This window comes from Pundamilia nyererei, unplaced genomic scaffold, assembly GCF_000239375.1.
Source record: "Pundamilia nyererei isolate P.nyererei 1_Seehausen unplaced genomic scaffold, PunNye1.0 scaffold00005, whole genome shotgun sequence".
NCBI lineage: Eukaryota > Metazoa > Chordata > Actinopteri > Cichliformes > Cichlidae > Pundamilia > Pundamilia nyererei.
The window spans coordinates 288796-307047 of NW_005187406.1; the positions used below are offsets into that span (position 1 = coordinate 288796).

At 43.3% G+C, this 18252-nt stretch overlaps 1 protein-coding gene across 1 annotated transcript in view; it reads right to left on the reverse strand.

The window, feature by feature from the left end:
* Positions 1-2332: 2332 nt before the first annotated feature.
* LOC102201467 (SH3 and multiple ankyrin repeat domains protein 1-like) overlaps positions 2333-18252 on the reverse strand; it is a 31537-nt gene continuing 15617 nt past the window's right edge. The window contains exons 16-27 of the mRNA XM_013913787.1: positions 14723-14805; positions 14472-14596; positions 13538-13673; positions 13298-13378; positions 12884-12892; positions 12670-12696; positions 12523-12579; positions 11435-11556; positions 9052-9178; positions 5728-8962; positions 4742-5638; positions 2333-4460 (exon numbers count right to left, since the gene is read on the reverse strand). Of these exons, the coding sequence (XP_013769241.1) occupies positions 4409-4460; positions 4742-5638; positions 5728-8962; positions 9052-9178; positions 11435-11556; positions 12523-12579; positions 12670-12696; positions 12884-12892; positions 13298-13378; positions 13538-13673; positions 14472-14596; positions 14723-14805 (4951 nt within the window). The 3' untranslated portion in view covers positions 2333-4408. The remainder of the gene's footprint in view (positions 4461-4741; positions 5639-5727; positions 8963-9051; positions 9179-11434; positions 11557-12522; positions 12580-12669; positions 12697-12883; positions 12893-13297; positions 13379-13537; positions 13674-14471; positions 14597-14722; positions 14806-18252) is intronic.

The following is an 18252-nucleotide window of genomic DNA, read 5'->3' on the forward strand; positions in this document are numbered from 1 at the left end:
AGGTATCACATTTTGCATCAGAGGTTTTTCTTGGAAGGTCGCAAGACATTACAGTAGAACACAGTGTTGACAGTTGAAAAACAAAAGGCAAGCAAGCAAACAAACAAAAACAATGAACACACTCCTGGTCATGCTCCTGACCTGATCTGCCTCCTTCAGGCATGCACATGTGCTTTCTTTTTACACTGATAACTGCTGTCTGGTCTCTGGATTGTAGTCAGAGACCCATCTGTTATCAGCATCACCCATGACATACAAGTCAGTCTGACACAGAATTGGACGGCGACTTTCTGGACAGGTTTGAAATCCATGGTGAAAGCACAGATATGCACGTGTACATGGTTAGAACGAGACTTCCATTAAAGTCTTTTTGAGAAAAAAATCCAGGGTATATAAGTAACATTTAGGGGTCAATGTGTCCAAACTGTGAAAGCGTTTGTTTTCTCACTTGGTAGATGTCTCTAGTAATAGAGTTTGTGACTTTGTGTGTCCTGGTTTCCGAGTAAGCATCTAAGATTTCTGCTGCATCCTCGAGACAATGCAAGCCAAGCGAATAGTAATTGTGCTCATAGCAATGGAAAATTACATTTTAATATTTAAAGACCATTATATATTTTCCAAATCACAGACCTGAATGCTACTTACTATTACTTTTCAGACCTTGGAGAAACAGAGTTTAAATTAAAATAGAGATTGGTGACAAATTCAACAAACAATCCTGTTATTCAAGTGAAAAAAAAAACAAGTGTAAAGAAGAAAATATCTGTAGGAAGAACAGAAACAGTGTTCTACATGCTTTAAGTACAAGTTTAAAGACTTGTTTCACCAGTCAGATTGCCCAGTTATGTGATGGTTACTCTTTTAATTTGTACCAGATATGCAGTCCTTATGCAAAATGAACTTGAAGATATCAGTAAAGAAAAGTAACTTTGAAAAACCCTTATTAAAACTACACATGTTGTGAGTAAGTGGTAGCCTCTGGGACCGAAACATGAAGCCAACAAGGAGCTGTCAGAAACTGTAATTCCTGGATGGGCTATTTGAAGCTGTCTCTAAAACTGAATCAGTTTTAATAAGTATCCATGTTAAAATCTACATTAGAATAAAGCATATTTACAGCCTGGTACAAAAATAGTTTTTATTAGTATAACTTATATAGTCCTTTAAAAATTGGTTTCCTCTGTTTGTAAAGCCGCAAGACCTCCCATGAAAAACACCTGAAAACCAAAGACTGCATATAAAAGATGGACATAGCCATTTTCGTTGTTTTCCCTCCAGTCCCAGATCTCGCGATGCTAACAGTGTGTAACATCTCACCACTAGATGTCAGTAGATTGCAATCAACTGAATTTTGTCTTCTTACTTACTCTCTCAATTCAAGTGCAAAATCCAACTATGGTGACCACTGCAGGATAAATGACTCTGGCCACCATTTATGTGTAGTGAGTATGCGGTGTCAGTCCACTGTTTACCTTAGCTGTCAATATACTGGGTGTCCATGGGAATTTACTCTGGAGGAGGCTATAAAAGGAGTCAGTATGAGTTGATGAATCAGTGAAGCTGATAACAGAGGTGAGTTGTTGAGGATATCCTGAATTTTTCTGTTGGTAAGACCTGCTGAGCCTCCCTGAGCCTGGTTCTGATGGAAGATTTCTTCCTGTAAAAGGGAGTTTTTCTTTCCCACTGTCACCATATTCTTGCTCAAGAGGGTCGTCTGATTATTGGTCTTTGCTTTATATTTTTGGAGCGTCTTTGGTGCTATAAAAAAATAAATTAAATTGAATAAGTTCGATTAAAAGTATCCCCATGAGAAGAAAACAGTTGTGGCTTTATGACACAAAGAAAACCGATTCTTGGTAGTTTTCCTAATTGTGTGCAAAACTCAACAAAAAGAAATGCAAAAAAAGAAAATAAATGGGAAAACTGGCACGAAAAAATCAGCATGATTACATTTACAGTTTTCTCCCATGAACCTTAAACTGACCACCACGGTAGAAAACAGTCATTTCTTTCAAGTTGTTTTGCATTGTTCTTCATGCCTCACGGGCATCATTCGTTTTGCTGCATGAATGCAGCCAGTGTTTGCTTTGAATCAAGCCATCTCATCTTCTTATCCTTGCTCTCTAAACTTTTGTCCTATTAGCTCACTGAGCCTGATGGGAAAACAATCCTGGACCTGAAAACAATGTTGTGTTCAACCACCCTAGGGCTGAGACGAGCTGCTGCCAAATGACTCAATTCAAACACTGCACTTGAAATTGGATCATTATGTGAATCTGTCAGAAGAGGGAATCCAACATGAAATGAGAATCACAACAGGGCAATAGTTTATTTTAGCATTTATTTCAACACCTTAGTTGTACCTCTATCATGTTGTTTACCAGTATACTGTATTTTATTTAAAACAAAAATTATATATATATATTTATATATTTATATATACCTTTTATCTCTGCATACTTATGCTCAAACTGTATGTAGTCATAGTCGTTATGCATTTCACTAGACCTAAAATGCTCTTTTAAATCATAGTATGTAATGCTTTCTACACTACTGCTCAATCCTTTCTCCTTTTCGACCATAATGTGATAGCAACTCGTCATAAGAATACAGAGCCGTAATTTTAAACTCACATGTAGAAAATATGCAGTATACTAACGTGTCAGCTTCACAGGGGTCACCACAGGGCCAGCAGTATAGAAAGCATTTACAGAAAACCCAAAATGAACCATAAACAAAACAAAGCTTCAAAGAATTTTGCCCACACTATTTGGAAGACGGAGATTCTTAAAATGTTTACATACTTAATATTATAATCTTCATTATACTATATTTTTATATGTTATCTTTGTCGTTGCCATCATCATCATTACATACAGAGCTATAAATGATGTGTTTTTGCCTTACAGTTGATTTTACTGCAAATGGCTAAACTGGCACGTTAAAAACAAAATCCAGGATGTTCATGTTCACCTCTATGCAACACTCATAGTATTTTAAGTTTATCGCAGAAAAATCCCTTTTAAAACTGAGTCAGAGCTTTTCTTTCTGAGGGGTAATGTGTGTGGAACAGTGAAACATTTGGATTGTCATCTGGTGAGAAAAGATAAACAATGCTGTCTGAGCATTATAAATACATTTTGAAAAAGGCATTAGAGAAAGAAAGGGGCTCAGGGGGCAAAGCATTTGACTACCAACGCAGGCAGATGGACACACACGCACAAAATCAGACACACACAGACTCACAGAGGCTTAAGGTTGAGGAAGTCAGGCAGACAGAAGCAGTAAAGTAAAGTAAGCCCTTTTTGATCACTGCACCTGCTGTGTGAGAGAGAGGGCGTTCAACATTATGGCATGGTAGAGGATGGAGCCACCCTTTGACCTGTGCTATGGCCAGTAAACACCAAGAAAGTCTAAGAAAAATGGTTTGAAATGACACGCTAAACATTTCATTTCTAATATGCCATTTCCTTTCTGCAGAATAATCAAGACAACAATAAAAAGATTAATTTAACAACAACAGTTTTTCAAATTTCTGTCCTCGTTTTTCACAACTTTGATTCCAACGATTAGAAATACCCTGACCAGTTTGAAATGAATGATTGCAATCAGCACTTAGTACAAAACAAATGGTTTCTACTAATAGTGAATTCAGTTTAACATGGAAGATATATTTAGCGCTTGCAAAGTACATACATACAAAGCATACTGGGGCAACCTTTGGGGGAAAATGGCAAATATATAAAACAGTACTGTGGTTGTTTAGCTTTTCTTCTATCATCATTTACAAAAAAGCCTTTCTCCCACATTCTGACTTTGGCTCCAGTACTCGCAGCCATCGATACTCTGATCTGCTTAAAGCTACAAAACTGATGTTAGGATATGGCCCTCTGCTTTTACAAGAGTTTCTGGCTCAGACATAATCAGTAACATTTAATTGGGCTTCACCCTTTAAGCAGCAACTTTGCAACTTTTTCTTTGAACTCAGACTCAAGTTTTCTCATTGCTGCAAAGCAGCAGATGGTGTGAGAATCCATCTGTCAGTGTGTGTGAGAATATGAGTGCAAGTGCGTATGTGTGTTTATTCTTTTACAGCACAAAACGGTGTGTTAATTAAATGCCTGTCCATCAAAAGTTTTAAAGTATATTTTCAGATGAAAAGCATTATCTGTAGAAATTCTTATTTTCTTCATCACCTCTTTTGACCAATAGTTCTACAAATTTCCATCCAGTGCTCTAAAACAAATGTGCAAGACAACATGTTTCTCCACATATCCATGGATTCGAACAAGTTCAACGCAAGCTGTTGTTGTCCACTGTTCTTCTCTTGCAAATCTTCTGTTACTGATGATCTTTGTCATTTCATTTCTTTCCCTCTTTTTCATCTTTGAATCACACCTTCATTCTCTCAGTCTGTGTCTCGGGGAGGAGTACTGACATGCAAAGGAGAGGAGAGCCGCCTGGGAAGAAAAGGAGGCCAAATCAAAGAATAAGAATGGGTGGAAACTTAAAAAAGATGGAACGACTAAGGTTGATATGACTAAGTTACTAAAGTGAAAGAGAAGGGAATGGAGAGAAGATGCGATGACCTTATCAATTTATATGCCTCTAATGAAGGAAGGGGATGGTTGAGCTAACTTGCATGGAAGTAATGAGACTCTTTGACTTTCCTTCATCATCCAGTGCTCCTTTTTGACCTCGTTGCCTCTCTGTTTTCCAGAGTCTATTAGTCCTCCCTCACCTGTCAGTGAGTTTCTTCAGTGCCCTCTCGATGTTCATTCGATGCCCCACACGTGTCACTCCTAGATCCAAGAAGTCATCCTTGGTGAGTGAAGGCAGATGTGATCCATCTATCTCATTGTCTATAAAACGCTCTCTGTGTTCACCCAGATTCAGATAAGCCAGCCAGTCGGCCACGTCATACTTGGTCCAGTAGGGTAGGGGTTTGATGGCAAATGGTTTAGTTGGAGGAGGAGGATTGAGATGGGGATAGTTGAGACAGGAAGGGCTAGGTGGTAAATGCATGGGGGAAGAGGCTCCAGAGAGAAAATGAGTGGGGGAGAGTGAACGGGAGACAAGCAAGGGATTTGGACTTGGCACACCAGATGGAGAAAACAGTGGAGGAGTTGAAGCTTTGTAGGCATCTCCTAGAGGGATGCCAGGAGAAGGAGGAGTAAGGGGCCCGGGAAACTCAAATGGGTTGCTGTAGACGGGTGTGCTTGGAAGGATTGGGAGAGAGGAGGGTCTGGGAGGGGTGGGACTTTGCTGTTCAGTGTTATAGATAAGAGGACTGGGAGCCCGACGTCGAGCGACTGAAGACCGCATCTCTTTAGTAGGACTGCATGGAAAATCAAAAGTCTGTCTACGCATCTTGGACCTGTGCTTAGGTGATGTTGGGTATGGGCAGTAGGTTGGAGAATGGGGAGGATGTGAATGAACTGGGGACGAGGGCATTTGTGGAGAAGGGGATCGGGTCCAGTTGCGCTGAACTGGGACTTGAGGGGAGGGCGAGACAGAAGGTGTTGCCGAGAGGTTTGGGGTCAGGGTCTGACGATGCTGTGGGGAGGAAGTGGGCAGCGGTGAGGTCGAGCGTCCAGTGGGAGGGCTATGAAAAGCATCACTGTAATCCGCTGAATACCTAAAAGACAAATAGAATTATCCTGTAAAATGTAATTCACACTATCAAATATCTTTCATTTAGTTATAATATCAAGAAGATCAGCAAACCTATGCATGGTGGGAGACTTTGGAGTGTGGCTCCACTCATCCATGCTCTTCATGCTGCTCATCTGCTGTAGCTTGGAGCTTAGTTCATTGATGATGCTGGCTTTCACACCTGAGAGAGGTGAGTGAATTCTGCGGCCATCCAAAACCAAAACGCCTCTCTGGACTCCAGCTTGCTCGTGTTCTCCAAGGTCACTCCAGCCCACTGATCGAGTGTCCATGGGCCTCTCTAAGCAGGCAGCCAGGGCAGAGCTGAAGCCGTCTTCCATCTTGGATCGACTCTGCTTGTGCTTCCTTTCATCTGAAAATCCTCCATCTATACCGGTGTCTTCTGGGTTGTTTTGTCTGTGTAACTGCAAAGGAGCGGGATTGGTGCTGTTCTGCCTACGTAGTGCTACAGATGGGCCCCTCCCTCCACCCTCCTTGTAATGAGTCATCTTCGGAAACACGGGATTTGCCAATTTGGCGCTGTGCACCTCAAATGTTTGCCCACCTGAGTAGGTTGTGCAAGGATCCTGATGTTCACTGATTTTCTCTCCCTCTCCTCCTCGCCCATCTCCTCCAACCCCTCCTCTCTCTCCTCTTAGCCCACAGAGTCCCAGCATTTCTAAATGGTGGTCACTGCTACTGTGACTGTCCAGCTCTTCAATTCCAGAATCCACCACAGCTTCTTGCCAGTCTCCGCTCTTGTGTATAATAGTAGTCTGATGAGTGTGGTCAGATGCTTTTCCCCCTGTGGTGAAGCCAGCCTTGGGCCCAGCCATACTCATACTGTAGTCAGAGGATGCTGGAGAAGTTGTGGTGGTGGTGGCAGCAGCAGTTGCAGTCATGGTCGTGGTAGCATAGGTCATGGTAGTGGTGAGGGTGGCAGTGCCTCTGTCCTGTGCTGGGGTATGAATACCTATTGAGGGGTCATTAGAGCTGCTGTAATAGGTGTGGGAATGGGACATGGGCTGGGGTCTGTGCAGTGATGTAGGAGGCAGAGAAGCAGCAGAGGTGGTGGTGGTGGTGGTAATGGAGGTGGAGGCAGAGGGAAAGATCTGTGGGGATGGATAAGATGGAGAGAGAGCTGACTGCGTGAGGTTGGCCACTTCACTGTCATAGGAAGTAAGGCTGGAGGTAGCGGAGTCGCCACCCTGTGAAGTGGGTTGGGGAGGATTTGAGGTCTTGGGGGATGGAGGAGGAGGTGGGGCGGGTGGAGCAGCAGAAACAGAATGCTGACCCTGGTGTTGACGATGTTGTGAAAATTCCCGGACCCTCTCATTCTTACCATTAGCAAACTGCAAAGGAGGGGGCAAGGGATCTGCGAAGACAAACTCATCATCTACGTCTATTGATGGAGCTGGTGGAGGCAAAACCATGAGTCCTAAATTTCCACCTGCTCCCGCCCTAGCTTCTTCCATTGCTTCGTGTGCTTGTGAAGGGGCTGTGGGGACAGTATACTGAGGAATGTAGCTGGTGTTGGGAGTGCTTTCCATCTGAAGGAAGGAAGGTCTGCGGGGGGCAGGTTGAGTTGGTGGGGGAGGAGGCTGTATGGGTGGAGCAGGCCTGCTGTCATACACCTCCTTTTCTCGCTCCCTGGGACTTTGTGGGTAGTACTGGGTTGAATATTGGCTGTTTCTGTCTTCAGAGAAGCGAACTCTAAGACCTTCCCTGGGTCCTCCCTCCTTTTCTCTTTCCACACGCTCCCCACCTGCCCCCCCCAAACGTAATATCCTTGGTGATTGTGGCCGGCTCATAGATGCAGGAGAGGTGGTAGTGGTTGGGGAACTTAGGTGGAGAGATACTGGAGAAGTGTAGGCCGACTGCGTTGGCGTTGCAAAAAGAGAAGGCGTTGGAGTCTGAACAGGGGTGGGGAAGGCTCCTACTGTGGAAAGTTGCCGGCCAAAATGTCTGTCCTCTCGTCGTGTCCTGCGATCATCTTTTAGAGCCCGCTCTCTTGCAGCCAGGGCCAATCCCAGAGGGGACGAGGGGTCCAGAACCTTCCCAGTAAGTGGGTGAATGAAGGTAGTGGCAGGCTGGGTTCCATACATTGAGGGAGCTGACTTAGGCTGGCCGTCCTGATTGAGGACAGGGGAAGAATACTCAGGCAGGCCAAAAGCTGGGGGCATGCTGCTGGAATAGCTGACGTAGTTGTCTCCAGAAAACATGCCTTCATCTATAGACTTGGAAGGCCGAAGCCGAGGGGTGGGCACTTCCATTTGTGAGCCCTGTAAAGGCTGAATTCGCACCCCTTGTATTCCTCCTCCCTCTCCAGCTCCACATCCTGCTTCCACTTGGATGTCCTCCTCTGATGAGAGGAAGAAAGAAGCACTCTTTCTCCTCATATCTCGAAAGCGTTCCCTTTCCCTGCGTGCTCCTCCACCCGCAAATGTTGTACCAAATGCTGAACTATAATCCAAGTTTGCTAGGTTTTGCTGTGAGGAAACCGAAGGGGCAACAGTTGATGAAGGCAAAGAAGTCGATGTTGGAGGTTGAGGTGGCACAGAGGTGAGTGGTGAGGGCAGGCTAGTATTAGGGCTGTCTGGGGTTGCCTCTCCAGAGGTTTGGTCTTCCACATCTTGGGAGGGCTCAGCCTCCATGCTGCTACCCTGGCTGCTTCGACCACTGCTACTGGTGGAGGGCGCTTTGACAATGATGGTGGGAATGGGGATAGAGCTCTTCTCTTTGGTTGCACCTCCTTTTCCTCGATGCTGTCTCAGACCATCTTCCACTTTTGACTGTTTCATCAAAGCTCCCCGACCTCCCCTCCTTGCCACCCCTCTGCCAACTCCTCCACTCTGATCCCGGTTGGACACAGGTGGTTGATGCTGGGGTGCTTGTTGTTGGGCCTTAGGCTTAGCACTTGTTGGGGGTGTAGCACTGCTGTAGCCTCTCCTTAATCCTCCCATCTTGCCACCACCTCTCCTGGGCGCCTCTGGCTCTCTGATGCACAGTCCTTCTGACTGCCTCCGAAGGGTGGGAACCATGACCTGCTGGTTCATTACACCTGGTCCTGCCCTTTCCCAGCCAGCTTGGGAAGGATGCCCTGGCTGAGAGTGGAGCTGGTAGTGAGGTTGAGATACAGGAGGGATTGGCATGGCAGGTCCTCTACCCGGATGAGGGCCTGCAGACAAAGGTGGCTCTGGAGCAGATGTGTTTGGTGGTGGGGGGATTTCTTCTGGTCCAGGCACAGACAGGCTGCGAGCTAACTTCATAGCAGGTGGGTGAAGGTACTGCCTTTCCTCCTCTGTTACACCTAAGAAGAAGGTCACACACATTTAGAAACATTTACAAGAAGAAGCTGTACTGAGCTGGCAGATATCTCATAAGAAGAACTGACATTACCAATAGATTTTTGACGCATCATGACTGCATGCTGGGGACCGTGGCCTGGTTGAAAATGAGCTTGGTTGTAGTCAAAACCAGGTCCAGCTTGTACCATTGCCAGTGATGACTGCTGATCATATGGTTGCTTCAGGTACCAAAAAGAAAGAAAGAAAAGTAAGTAAAAGAGAATGAATGAGAATTTAAAATGAAGGAGGTTTATAAAGAGAAGAAATACAACAGTAATTTAGATATAATCAAATAAAACTGATGTTGGCTGTTGTTGAGTAGATATATACAGAATAATCCAATACATAAAAAACAATAAGTCTGAGTAACAGTACATTAGGCAGCAGAGTATAGATGAATGGACATAATCTGACTCACACTAAACAAATGTTTTGGAGTGGGTGGTCAATAGTCAATCATTTTCTCTAAAGTGCAGCGAGGGCAGGAGAACACCCAGAGCTAAAGACCAAGTTGGTTTAGAGATTTGAATTATTTTTGTTGGTATTAGTCACCTCCATGACTAAATACTGTATGTGCTAAAGCAGTGGAGAAGATCTGAGAGGGTGAAATAGCTGTTGAGTAATTGTTTGTGTGTGTGTGTGTGTGTATAGTTATATATATTTAAAGATCAATAAATCGATAGATGGAAATACAGTAAAGAAGGCGAAAACAGTTTCTACAATTCTAATGAGTTTGAAAGATCATTTAGTATGATTAGCTTTGTTCTCCAACACAGTATTCAACAGCTTTTTTGTTATTTCTTTAAGTAGTCTTCAGGAATAGTTCTCCAGGCTTTTAAAAGACATTCACAACTCTTCTTTGGATGCTGGATACTTTTTGTTCCAATCTCTTTCAAGGTTTCTTGTGGGATCATCTGAATCCAATGCATGACTGAGTGTGTTCTATAGTTTGTTTTCCTATCCAGGTATGCATTGACAGTATGTTTGGGCCCATTTTCATGTTGAAAAATGAAGCAATTGGCAATCAGATGCTTTCCAGATGGTATTCTGAAAAATCTGATGGTACTTTTCTGCATTCATAATTTCATTGATTTTGACAAGACAACACTAAAGCCCCAAATCCTAACAGAGGCTCCATTGTAGACACTCACTGTTGTACCCCTCCCTGATCTCCTCCATACATACTGAATCAGAATTTTCAATTTTGGATTCATAACACGCAAACTTTTCTCTGTATTTGCCTTCCTCAAAACTTGAGACCATTTCTGATGATCAGCAAACAGTAGATGGAACAATTAAAGGTCCAGATGCATCTCCTAGGTGACTTTAAAGCCCCATTTCCATTAGTACCTCCTCGGATCGACTCGCCACAGTTTTCAGCAGGTATATTTTACCTTGACATCCACCGTTGTTGTAGTGTTCGTGTCGCATATTAATTACATTATGGGATGCTCAGATGCGTTGCTATGACAACGTCCATGCACATTAGGTAGTACTCAATTGTAATGGAAAACCAGTTGATCCGAGCTGAGTCATGGCGAGCTATGGCGAGTTGATCCAAATAGGTACTAACGGAAAAGGGGCTTTAGATACTGCTCATGTGCAGTAGATAGTTTTGTTTGTCCTCCACTTGTCCAGTTTCTTTAAATTTTTTAAGGACACGCTTCTTTTAAAAAAAACAAACAAAAAAAAACCCCAAACAGTTTTCATAGCTAATTCATAACAAATGGGAGCATATGTTAATTTAGCAAAGTGTGTTAGTAACAAAATGCACAAAGATACGATTCAAAATCCGTTCCTCTCATTAAAAATGATGAAAAATGACAAAAAAGCCTATCTCCTTAGAAGCAAAATATAAAGAAAATACGAGTGATTATATTCAAAATTGCTCCTTAACGTGAGTTCAAGCCATTCACATTGCAGCAACTTAGTGCATTTAAGCACATGGACATGATCCAGACAACCTGCTGAAGGTCAAACTGGGCATCAGAATGGAGAAGAAAGGAGATTTAAGTGAGAGAAAATAACCAGTGAGTGGCACTTCTCTGGGCAAAAAATGCCTTGTTGATGTCACAAGTCAGATGAGAAGTGCTTTGAAACGATACAAACGCAAACGTAACCCAACAGAGGTCATCAGAAGAACATCTGAGGAATATTTCTAGCATCTTGTTAAATCTTTGATTTTGTGCCACAAAGAATTAAAAGGGGTGGGGTCCAATTGAGGCAATAGGAATAGCTTGGTATAAGAAAACGATTTTCTTTTATGAACTGTGATGCATGCAGAGCAATGTTAGTATAATCCAGGAATAACCAAAAGGATAAAAAAAACAAAGGTCAAAATGAGCATTAAAGGCCCCCTTTAATAACTTGTTGACATGTATGTGCTACAGGAATGACCTCAACTAGGACAATTTCCTCACAATTCCCAACAGTACCTCCTTGGACACATTGGGAACAATACTCTTGCTTCGGTCCCTCTTGCCTCCATGACCTCTCTGGCCCTGGTTGTCTGATGTCATGGTGTTTTGAGCGGCAGCCAAGATTTCATCCAGTTTATCTAAAACACAGACAGAGCAGAGGGCATAAGACACAAGGCGTAAGTCAGGGCATAAGGAAACAGAGGAGTAGTGGAAGAGCCGTAAATAAAGAAGCTAAAGGAAGATTTCAGTGATCCTACTCCTCTCTCCTTAAAGGTACAGTGTGTAAAATTTCACCTCTAGCACAACCCCAGCTACGATGGCACTGTGGGACAACAACTCTTCTCTAGTGAATGAAGGCTATCAGTCCACTGGTTACCTCAGTCATTAATATGTGTCCATATCTATTTTCTCAGGATGAGGCTGTAAAGCTTTATGAAATGAGTCTGATGAGTCAGTGATGGTCACTTCTGACCAGTGACAGCGAGCTGCTGTTATCTAGTGTTAGTGAAACTTCCTTTGAAGTGGATCTAATGCTGTTGGACACTTATCAAATAAACTATCATACATTTTGTGTAACGTAATCAAACTTTTTTACTATATATTTTTTAGGACACTCCAGCCCAACATTAGCTGGCATAACGTTACCAGAGCCGCTGTTGTATAGCTGGCTCATTGTCAGCAGCCCTGAGATGGGAGGTTCACATATCTAATCTGGTGACAACAAGTGACTGCAACACTACTGGGAATAGATAAGCAGGTTTATGCACATTTCCATGTGACTTCAATCCAGATGATTAGGTTTGATATGAGGGAGGAGAGACCCGTGGTGCAGGAGGTGGAGAAAGACAATACAAAAAATGATGATAAAAGTATACATGAGCAGATGTTAAATGGTCATATATAGTTTGAAAGAGCCACTGTATTTCTCAGCCACTGAATACAAGATGGACTCTGCCTGTATGAGCAGTTTATGATGCAGCTATATCAGTTTGCTGGAAGTCATAATCACATACCAAATAACCTCAAAAAACTATGCACTGTACCTTTAACGTATCTAAACACCTTCTTACAGTATCACAAGAGCAGTGAGAGTGATTTCTTACTTAAAGCCATCTGATAGACGGTCCTCTTCTTATCAGGACCCTGAGAGGACTCGTACTCTGGAAAAATAAGCAAAAAAGACATCAAACTGACTGATTTTTAATTAAAGCTCAGAGGCTGATAGGGGTGATGATAACACTGATACTCACCTGCTTTCTTTTTCCACGGAGAGGCAGCTGTTGCACGCGTAATTGGGGAAAGAGAAATTAGGTGTGACTAGAACTTCTGCAAAGTGTATAAAGCAGATGAAGAGATGAAGTACATACTCAGACACATGTGATGGTGTGAATGCTGATGTGATGATAGGGATGTTGATGGGGACAGAAATGATCATGAGAGCACACAAATCTGTGATTCTCCCACCTTTGTCCACTGCATGCAGCACATTTGGTTTGAAAAGAAGAGAGAAAACAGAGCTGTTTGTGACAAATGACATTTTAAATGCATCATTTTTACAACATGCCGCTGCTTTTGTATCGCTTAACCTCACTGTTTAATTGCCACCTTTCCTCTTCATGGCTAACATCATAAGTGCAAATGAATCAAAAGACTTCTTCCCATGAAGATGTTGCTAGTGGAAAAAAAATGCACCACTCTGGATAATTTTCTTGGCTTTCTGCATCAACTTGGTTAATATTTAATGCTGTGTTTCCTTAATAGTACCACAGTACTAAACCATCCTCCTGCAGAAAAGCTGCTAACCCACCCCAGAAGAAGCCTTTTCAATGTGACCCCCAGAACTCATGCTTTTGCGCTTTGTCCCTTCTTTCGTCTTACCCATATCTTCCAGCTCTGATGTCATTGACTTGGAGCGCAGGGCAATGGCAGGAGGAGTCAGTCTTTTTGTCTGCTGTGGGGCTGCCAAGGGAAGCCAGCCAAATGCAGATTTAATGTTTAGAATTCTTGTATACAACCCATTGCAACAGGCTTTCAGGTTGACGTAAACATGCAATCAGCTTAATCATCACATGATAAACACAGAATTCAAATGGCGTAAGACGAAAATCTGACTAGTACCTCGCTTTCGAGCCGTGTCCTCCAGCTCAGGGTTTCGAGCAACCATGACAACTTTCACCATGAGACTGTTGCCGCCCTGCCGGATCATGTTGACAACCTGCCGATGACCAACCTTCACCACATTCTGACCGTTCACCTGCCAGAAAAACACAGAACAAAATGAAAAATCCACTCTAGTCGCACAGAGTGGATGAAAAACCTGAGACAGTTTGGAGTGCACACTTTAGGCATTGTCTCCTCTTACCCAGTGGTTCACTTTAACAATTTGGGTTTCTTGTGTGGTTTAAAACATAAATCTTACTGGTTTCTGGGCAGGTGCACCAGCAAGTCAAGCTGCAACTTAATAACAGTTACAAAAGCTTGGGCAGCTATATAAGTGACTCATATTAGGTTGAATAGTAATGAACAGCTTCTGTCAGCTGTAACAAAGGTTTGACAATCACCATTTTTAGTGCCAGGGTTTTAAGGGAACATACAGGAACTCTTAAAGGCCAGAGAGTTGCAGCAACTACAAGCACAGCAGCCTCCAAATGACCATAACTAAAATGCAAATTATGTATTTAGGAGAAGTATAGAAATAATCGCATCAATGCATCATATCCTGCACATATTTTCAGTGCACACAAATGTCTTTACCCTGTCCATTCTCTGTTTTCTTTATTGTCTATTTTTGCTGTTACTAAAGGACATACAATCACTGAACAGCAAGTGAAGAAAGCACTAGCATTTTTAAAAGAAAAAATGCTAATGCTGTAACGTGTTTGTTGTAACGTGTAACGTGTTGTAACGTGCTTCCTGCAGCTTCCTATGTTTGTTGCATAATACATGAACTACATGAACATATGACCCCAGTTTCTGTTTTACAAAACTACTTTTTTCTTCATAGGTCTTGAATTGAAAGTAAAAGTAAAGCTTCAGTTAGCATGCTGGTTACCTCAATGAGGAAGTCCCCCATCCTCAGGCCCGCTCTCCACGCCACGCCCCCCTCATCAACAGACTCCAGGTACTGCAGCGCGGGGAATGCTGGCGTTGGAGTGAACTCCTCTATGGGAGTCTGAGCTGTAGATGATAAGAAAACAAGAGGTTCACCACAACAGGAGCATGGATTTGATAATTATGCAGTAAATAACTAACAAGACTTAGAAATCTTTGGCAATACGTGATGAACTTTGAGAAGACGCTCACCTTTGGCTCCCCTGAGTACAAACCCAAAGCCCTCATTGTCTTTCTTCTGTAGGAGCACAGTCTTCTCCTTAATGATGTAGTCACTTGAAAAAAGTAGAGAACGGGTATATGAAATGAAGGAAGGGGTGAAAAAAAAAGAGAGAGTTGGAGATGAAGATATGATTGTCTAGTAGAAGAAAAGTGTTACGGTCATGCAATTAATGCATCTTCTAAATGTGGAAAACAGCTATACTGCAACACATTCTGAAATCACACTGCAGCAAAAGATACTTGAGCTTGTGGATGTCATACAAAAAGCTTTGGTGCACAAAAGAGGGTTGATGGGGGGGATACAGTTAGTGTCACAATGGGAGGAATTGTATATGAGATGACATTCCATACTATGGAGTAATCCAGCTAGAGCTGACAAGCACTGGGCCGGGGGGAACAGCACATTAGAAAAATGTGCACATCCACTGATAATGGAAACTTCCAAATGCACCCAAATCGCTGCATTAGCTTTCACCGCCTCTGGCAGCTTTTGCAAGGATACTGCTTCACCGACTCCTGCGCAACCACTACCGGTCATACATGACACTTCAAATTATGTACAAGAAGTCAGACGGGCCTCTAACCCACCCCCCACCATCACAAACAGCTCCTCTTGCTCAAAGACTACAGTCCGAGAACATAGAAACATCGATCACAGGCTTTGGCGATGCAATCTTATTATGAGACGGCTTGAGTAGTGGCTCAGCAAGCTCCTTCATTATTCTATTACCATGTCTGGGACGTTTTGGCCAGGCTGCTTTACAACACTTTCTCTAATACAGGGCCAGTTAAATGGACTCCACACTGCCACACACAGCCACATCTCATGAGTCATTTCTGGACTTGACTTTCTAACAATGTCAATTCACCCTGCCCCTGCTAGAGAGCCCGGGGCTCGAGCAGAGTTGTATGATTAAAGAGGAATTCCAGATATTTCTTTCACAGGCAGCTCATTTTTTGTGTTAGTTTGTGCTGCTTGAGTTAACTCAAACTGACACTCCAACGGAAATCAAATCAAAGGATTTGATTTCCCAAAGAAAAAAAAATGGCAGAACAGTGAGAGAACAGGAAGTGTAGCCTGGTTGAAGAATCGTCCTTATTTATAGTGATAGCTTGACTGCCAAAACATACACTAAAACTGCTCCGGGTAGGCTCAAGGACAGAATTTTTTTTTTCCTGGAAATAAGCTGTTTCGTTCATCCTTCTTTTAAATGGGAAGTTAAAATAAACTGTCTATTTATTTCATGATAAGTACGTGATAAGTACTGAGTAGAGGTAGGATTTTTTTGGCTACAAGGTTGCACACTAACTCTGCCTTCACAAGGGACGTATGAAAAATAATTTACCATGAAAAAGGGACAAAATGTAAAATATTTTTTAGGTTTTAGGCAGCAGATGTGGTGGGGTTTTTTTTGTGTGTGTGTGTTTTTTTAAATGTCTGGCGAGTTCTCAGTACTCGGTTCTTATGCATATAACCCCGCAAACAATGTTTTGCCTGTGCCTGCGCAACCCGGGTTCAGTGGACTCATGAGCATTGGCTGACGGGCCCGAGGATCCAGACTTTGACATGAAGCTGTAACTTTAGCACTGAACAGACGATCGCTAGTTTCCCCTAGTGAGGTCCATCCCTTGTGTGTTCTCCATCAATGTTACTGTTTCGCCAACGCTCAGCCGCCTTCCAGCCATCTGCTCCTCACACCTCATTCCTTTTTCTCTCACCCTGTCCTCCATCATGCCTTCCCTCTCTGAGGATCAAAGTAACACAGAGTGGGTGGACAGATCCATCGGGCTCTTCATCCATCTACTTGTATAAGGATAACGGGGAAGGGGGGGCACGGCCACAGTTGGTCTTTTGGGGGTTTCTAATTTGCATTGCTGGCTTACAGTAACACACCTGATTCCCTTTACGTATGCAAAGCTATGTAACTCGTCTGTTGCTACAGAGTCCACCACGGCCCAGCCAAGCAGGACCATAAAAAGCACAAACGTCCCTGGTTAATTAGCAGGGCACACTCTCAGTGAACTGGCTGGAATAAAGCTGTAAGCCTACTAGAGACTAGAGTTATTATGTACCCTCCTGAGTCATCCTCTCTTCTATCCACAATCACTGAGAAAAAAAGGGAGCTTTTTTAACCATTCACCTGCTGAATGTACATGCAAATACATAGCTTATGTGGAGACATTACACACACATCACAAGTGAAGCACTTGACAGATGTTTAGTCACACATACACACACACACACGCACACCGTGGATGGAGACATGGTAGACAGATGAAAAGCGCACAGATAAATGTGCAGGAGAGACACTCCCACAGCGAGCGCTATGACATACACACTTATATGTGAAAGCCACATATATTTGATTCATTGTATATAGTCACATGCATTCTCACATCAAGAAAAAAGCACGCACACACACAAACATGCAGAGAAATGACCGCTTTTCCAACATTAGAGGGGAAAAAAAAACACTCTTTCAATTTACTGACTTTCCCAGTACAGTAAAAATACCACACGTCTCTAATGATACAGTGAGAGACATTGAAAAAATGATATGGGATGTGACAATGGCATTTTTAAAGCAACAGAAATGTATGGGAAGTCCTGGTGAATTAAAAATATCTGCTTACAGAAATCATGACTCAAAGAGAATGAAATACACCCACACTGTCTGACTGAAATGCATCAATATGTGCTCTCTTTCATGCACTAACACACACACACAAACACACACAGACACACACACAGTGTTCAAAAACGCACGGGAGGAAGACACAGAAATAAACATGCTGCATAGTCTCCATTCAATAGCCACTTCTGTACCACAGATATACACATGCATAGGAACAACACGGATTTAAGACGCACACGCACATATTCGCACACGCACGCTCCAAGAGGCACACACACAGAATACACAGCTTATTAGTCTGTCTTTGAAAAGGCACGGCCTCTCAATAGCATCATCTACCTCTCCCCTCTCTCCATTGTCCTCTCCTCACATCCATAGCCAGCCAATGAATGAGGAAACAGCCGCTACCTGTAAATGAACCACACGCTCCTGTTTCTGGGGCCCAGTGACGGCCACGAAGAAGAGAGGGAGAGAGAGAAATCTCTCTCTCCGCAACCCCCCATTGCCATGTCCCCCCCTCCTCTCTCGCGCGCTCTCCACCACCTCCTCCTCCCTCCTCCTCCTCCTGCCTCCCTCCTCCCGGTCTTCCAGCGAGAGCTCAGCCGGAGAGAGCCGCGAGAGTCGAGGAGAGAGCGAGCGAGAGAGGTGGGGGATGAGAAGGGAGAGAGAGTGCGATGATCTGCACCCTGTGCACTTCAGACAAGAGAAAGACAATGTGTAAGAAAGATGGGGAGAGAGGAAGAGAGTACCAGTGACTATCACAAAAGGGAAAGGATGTATTGTCTGTGTGTGTGTGTGTGTGTGTGTGTGTGTGTGTGTGTGTGTGTGTGTGTGTGTGTGTGTGTGTGTGTGTGTGTGTGTGTG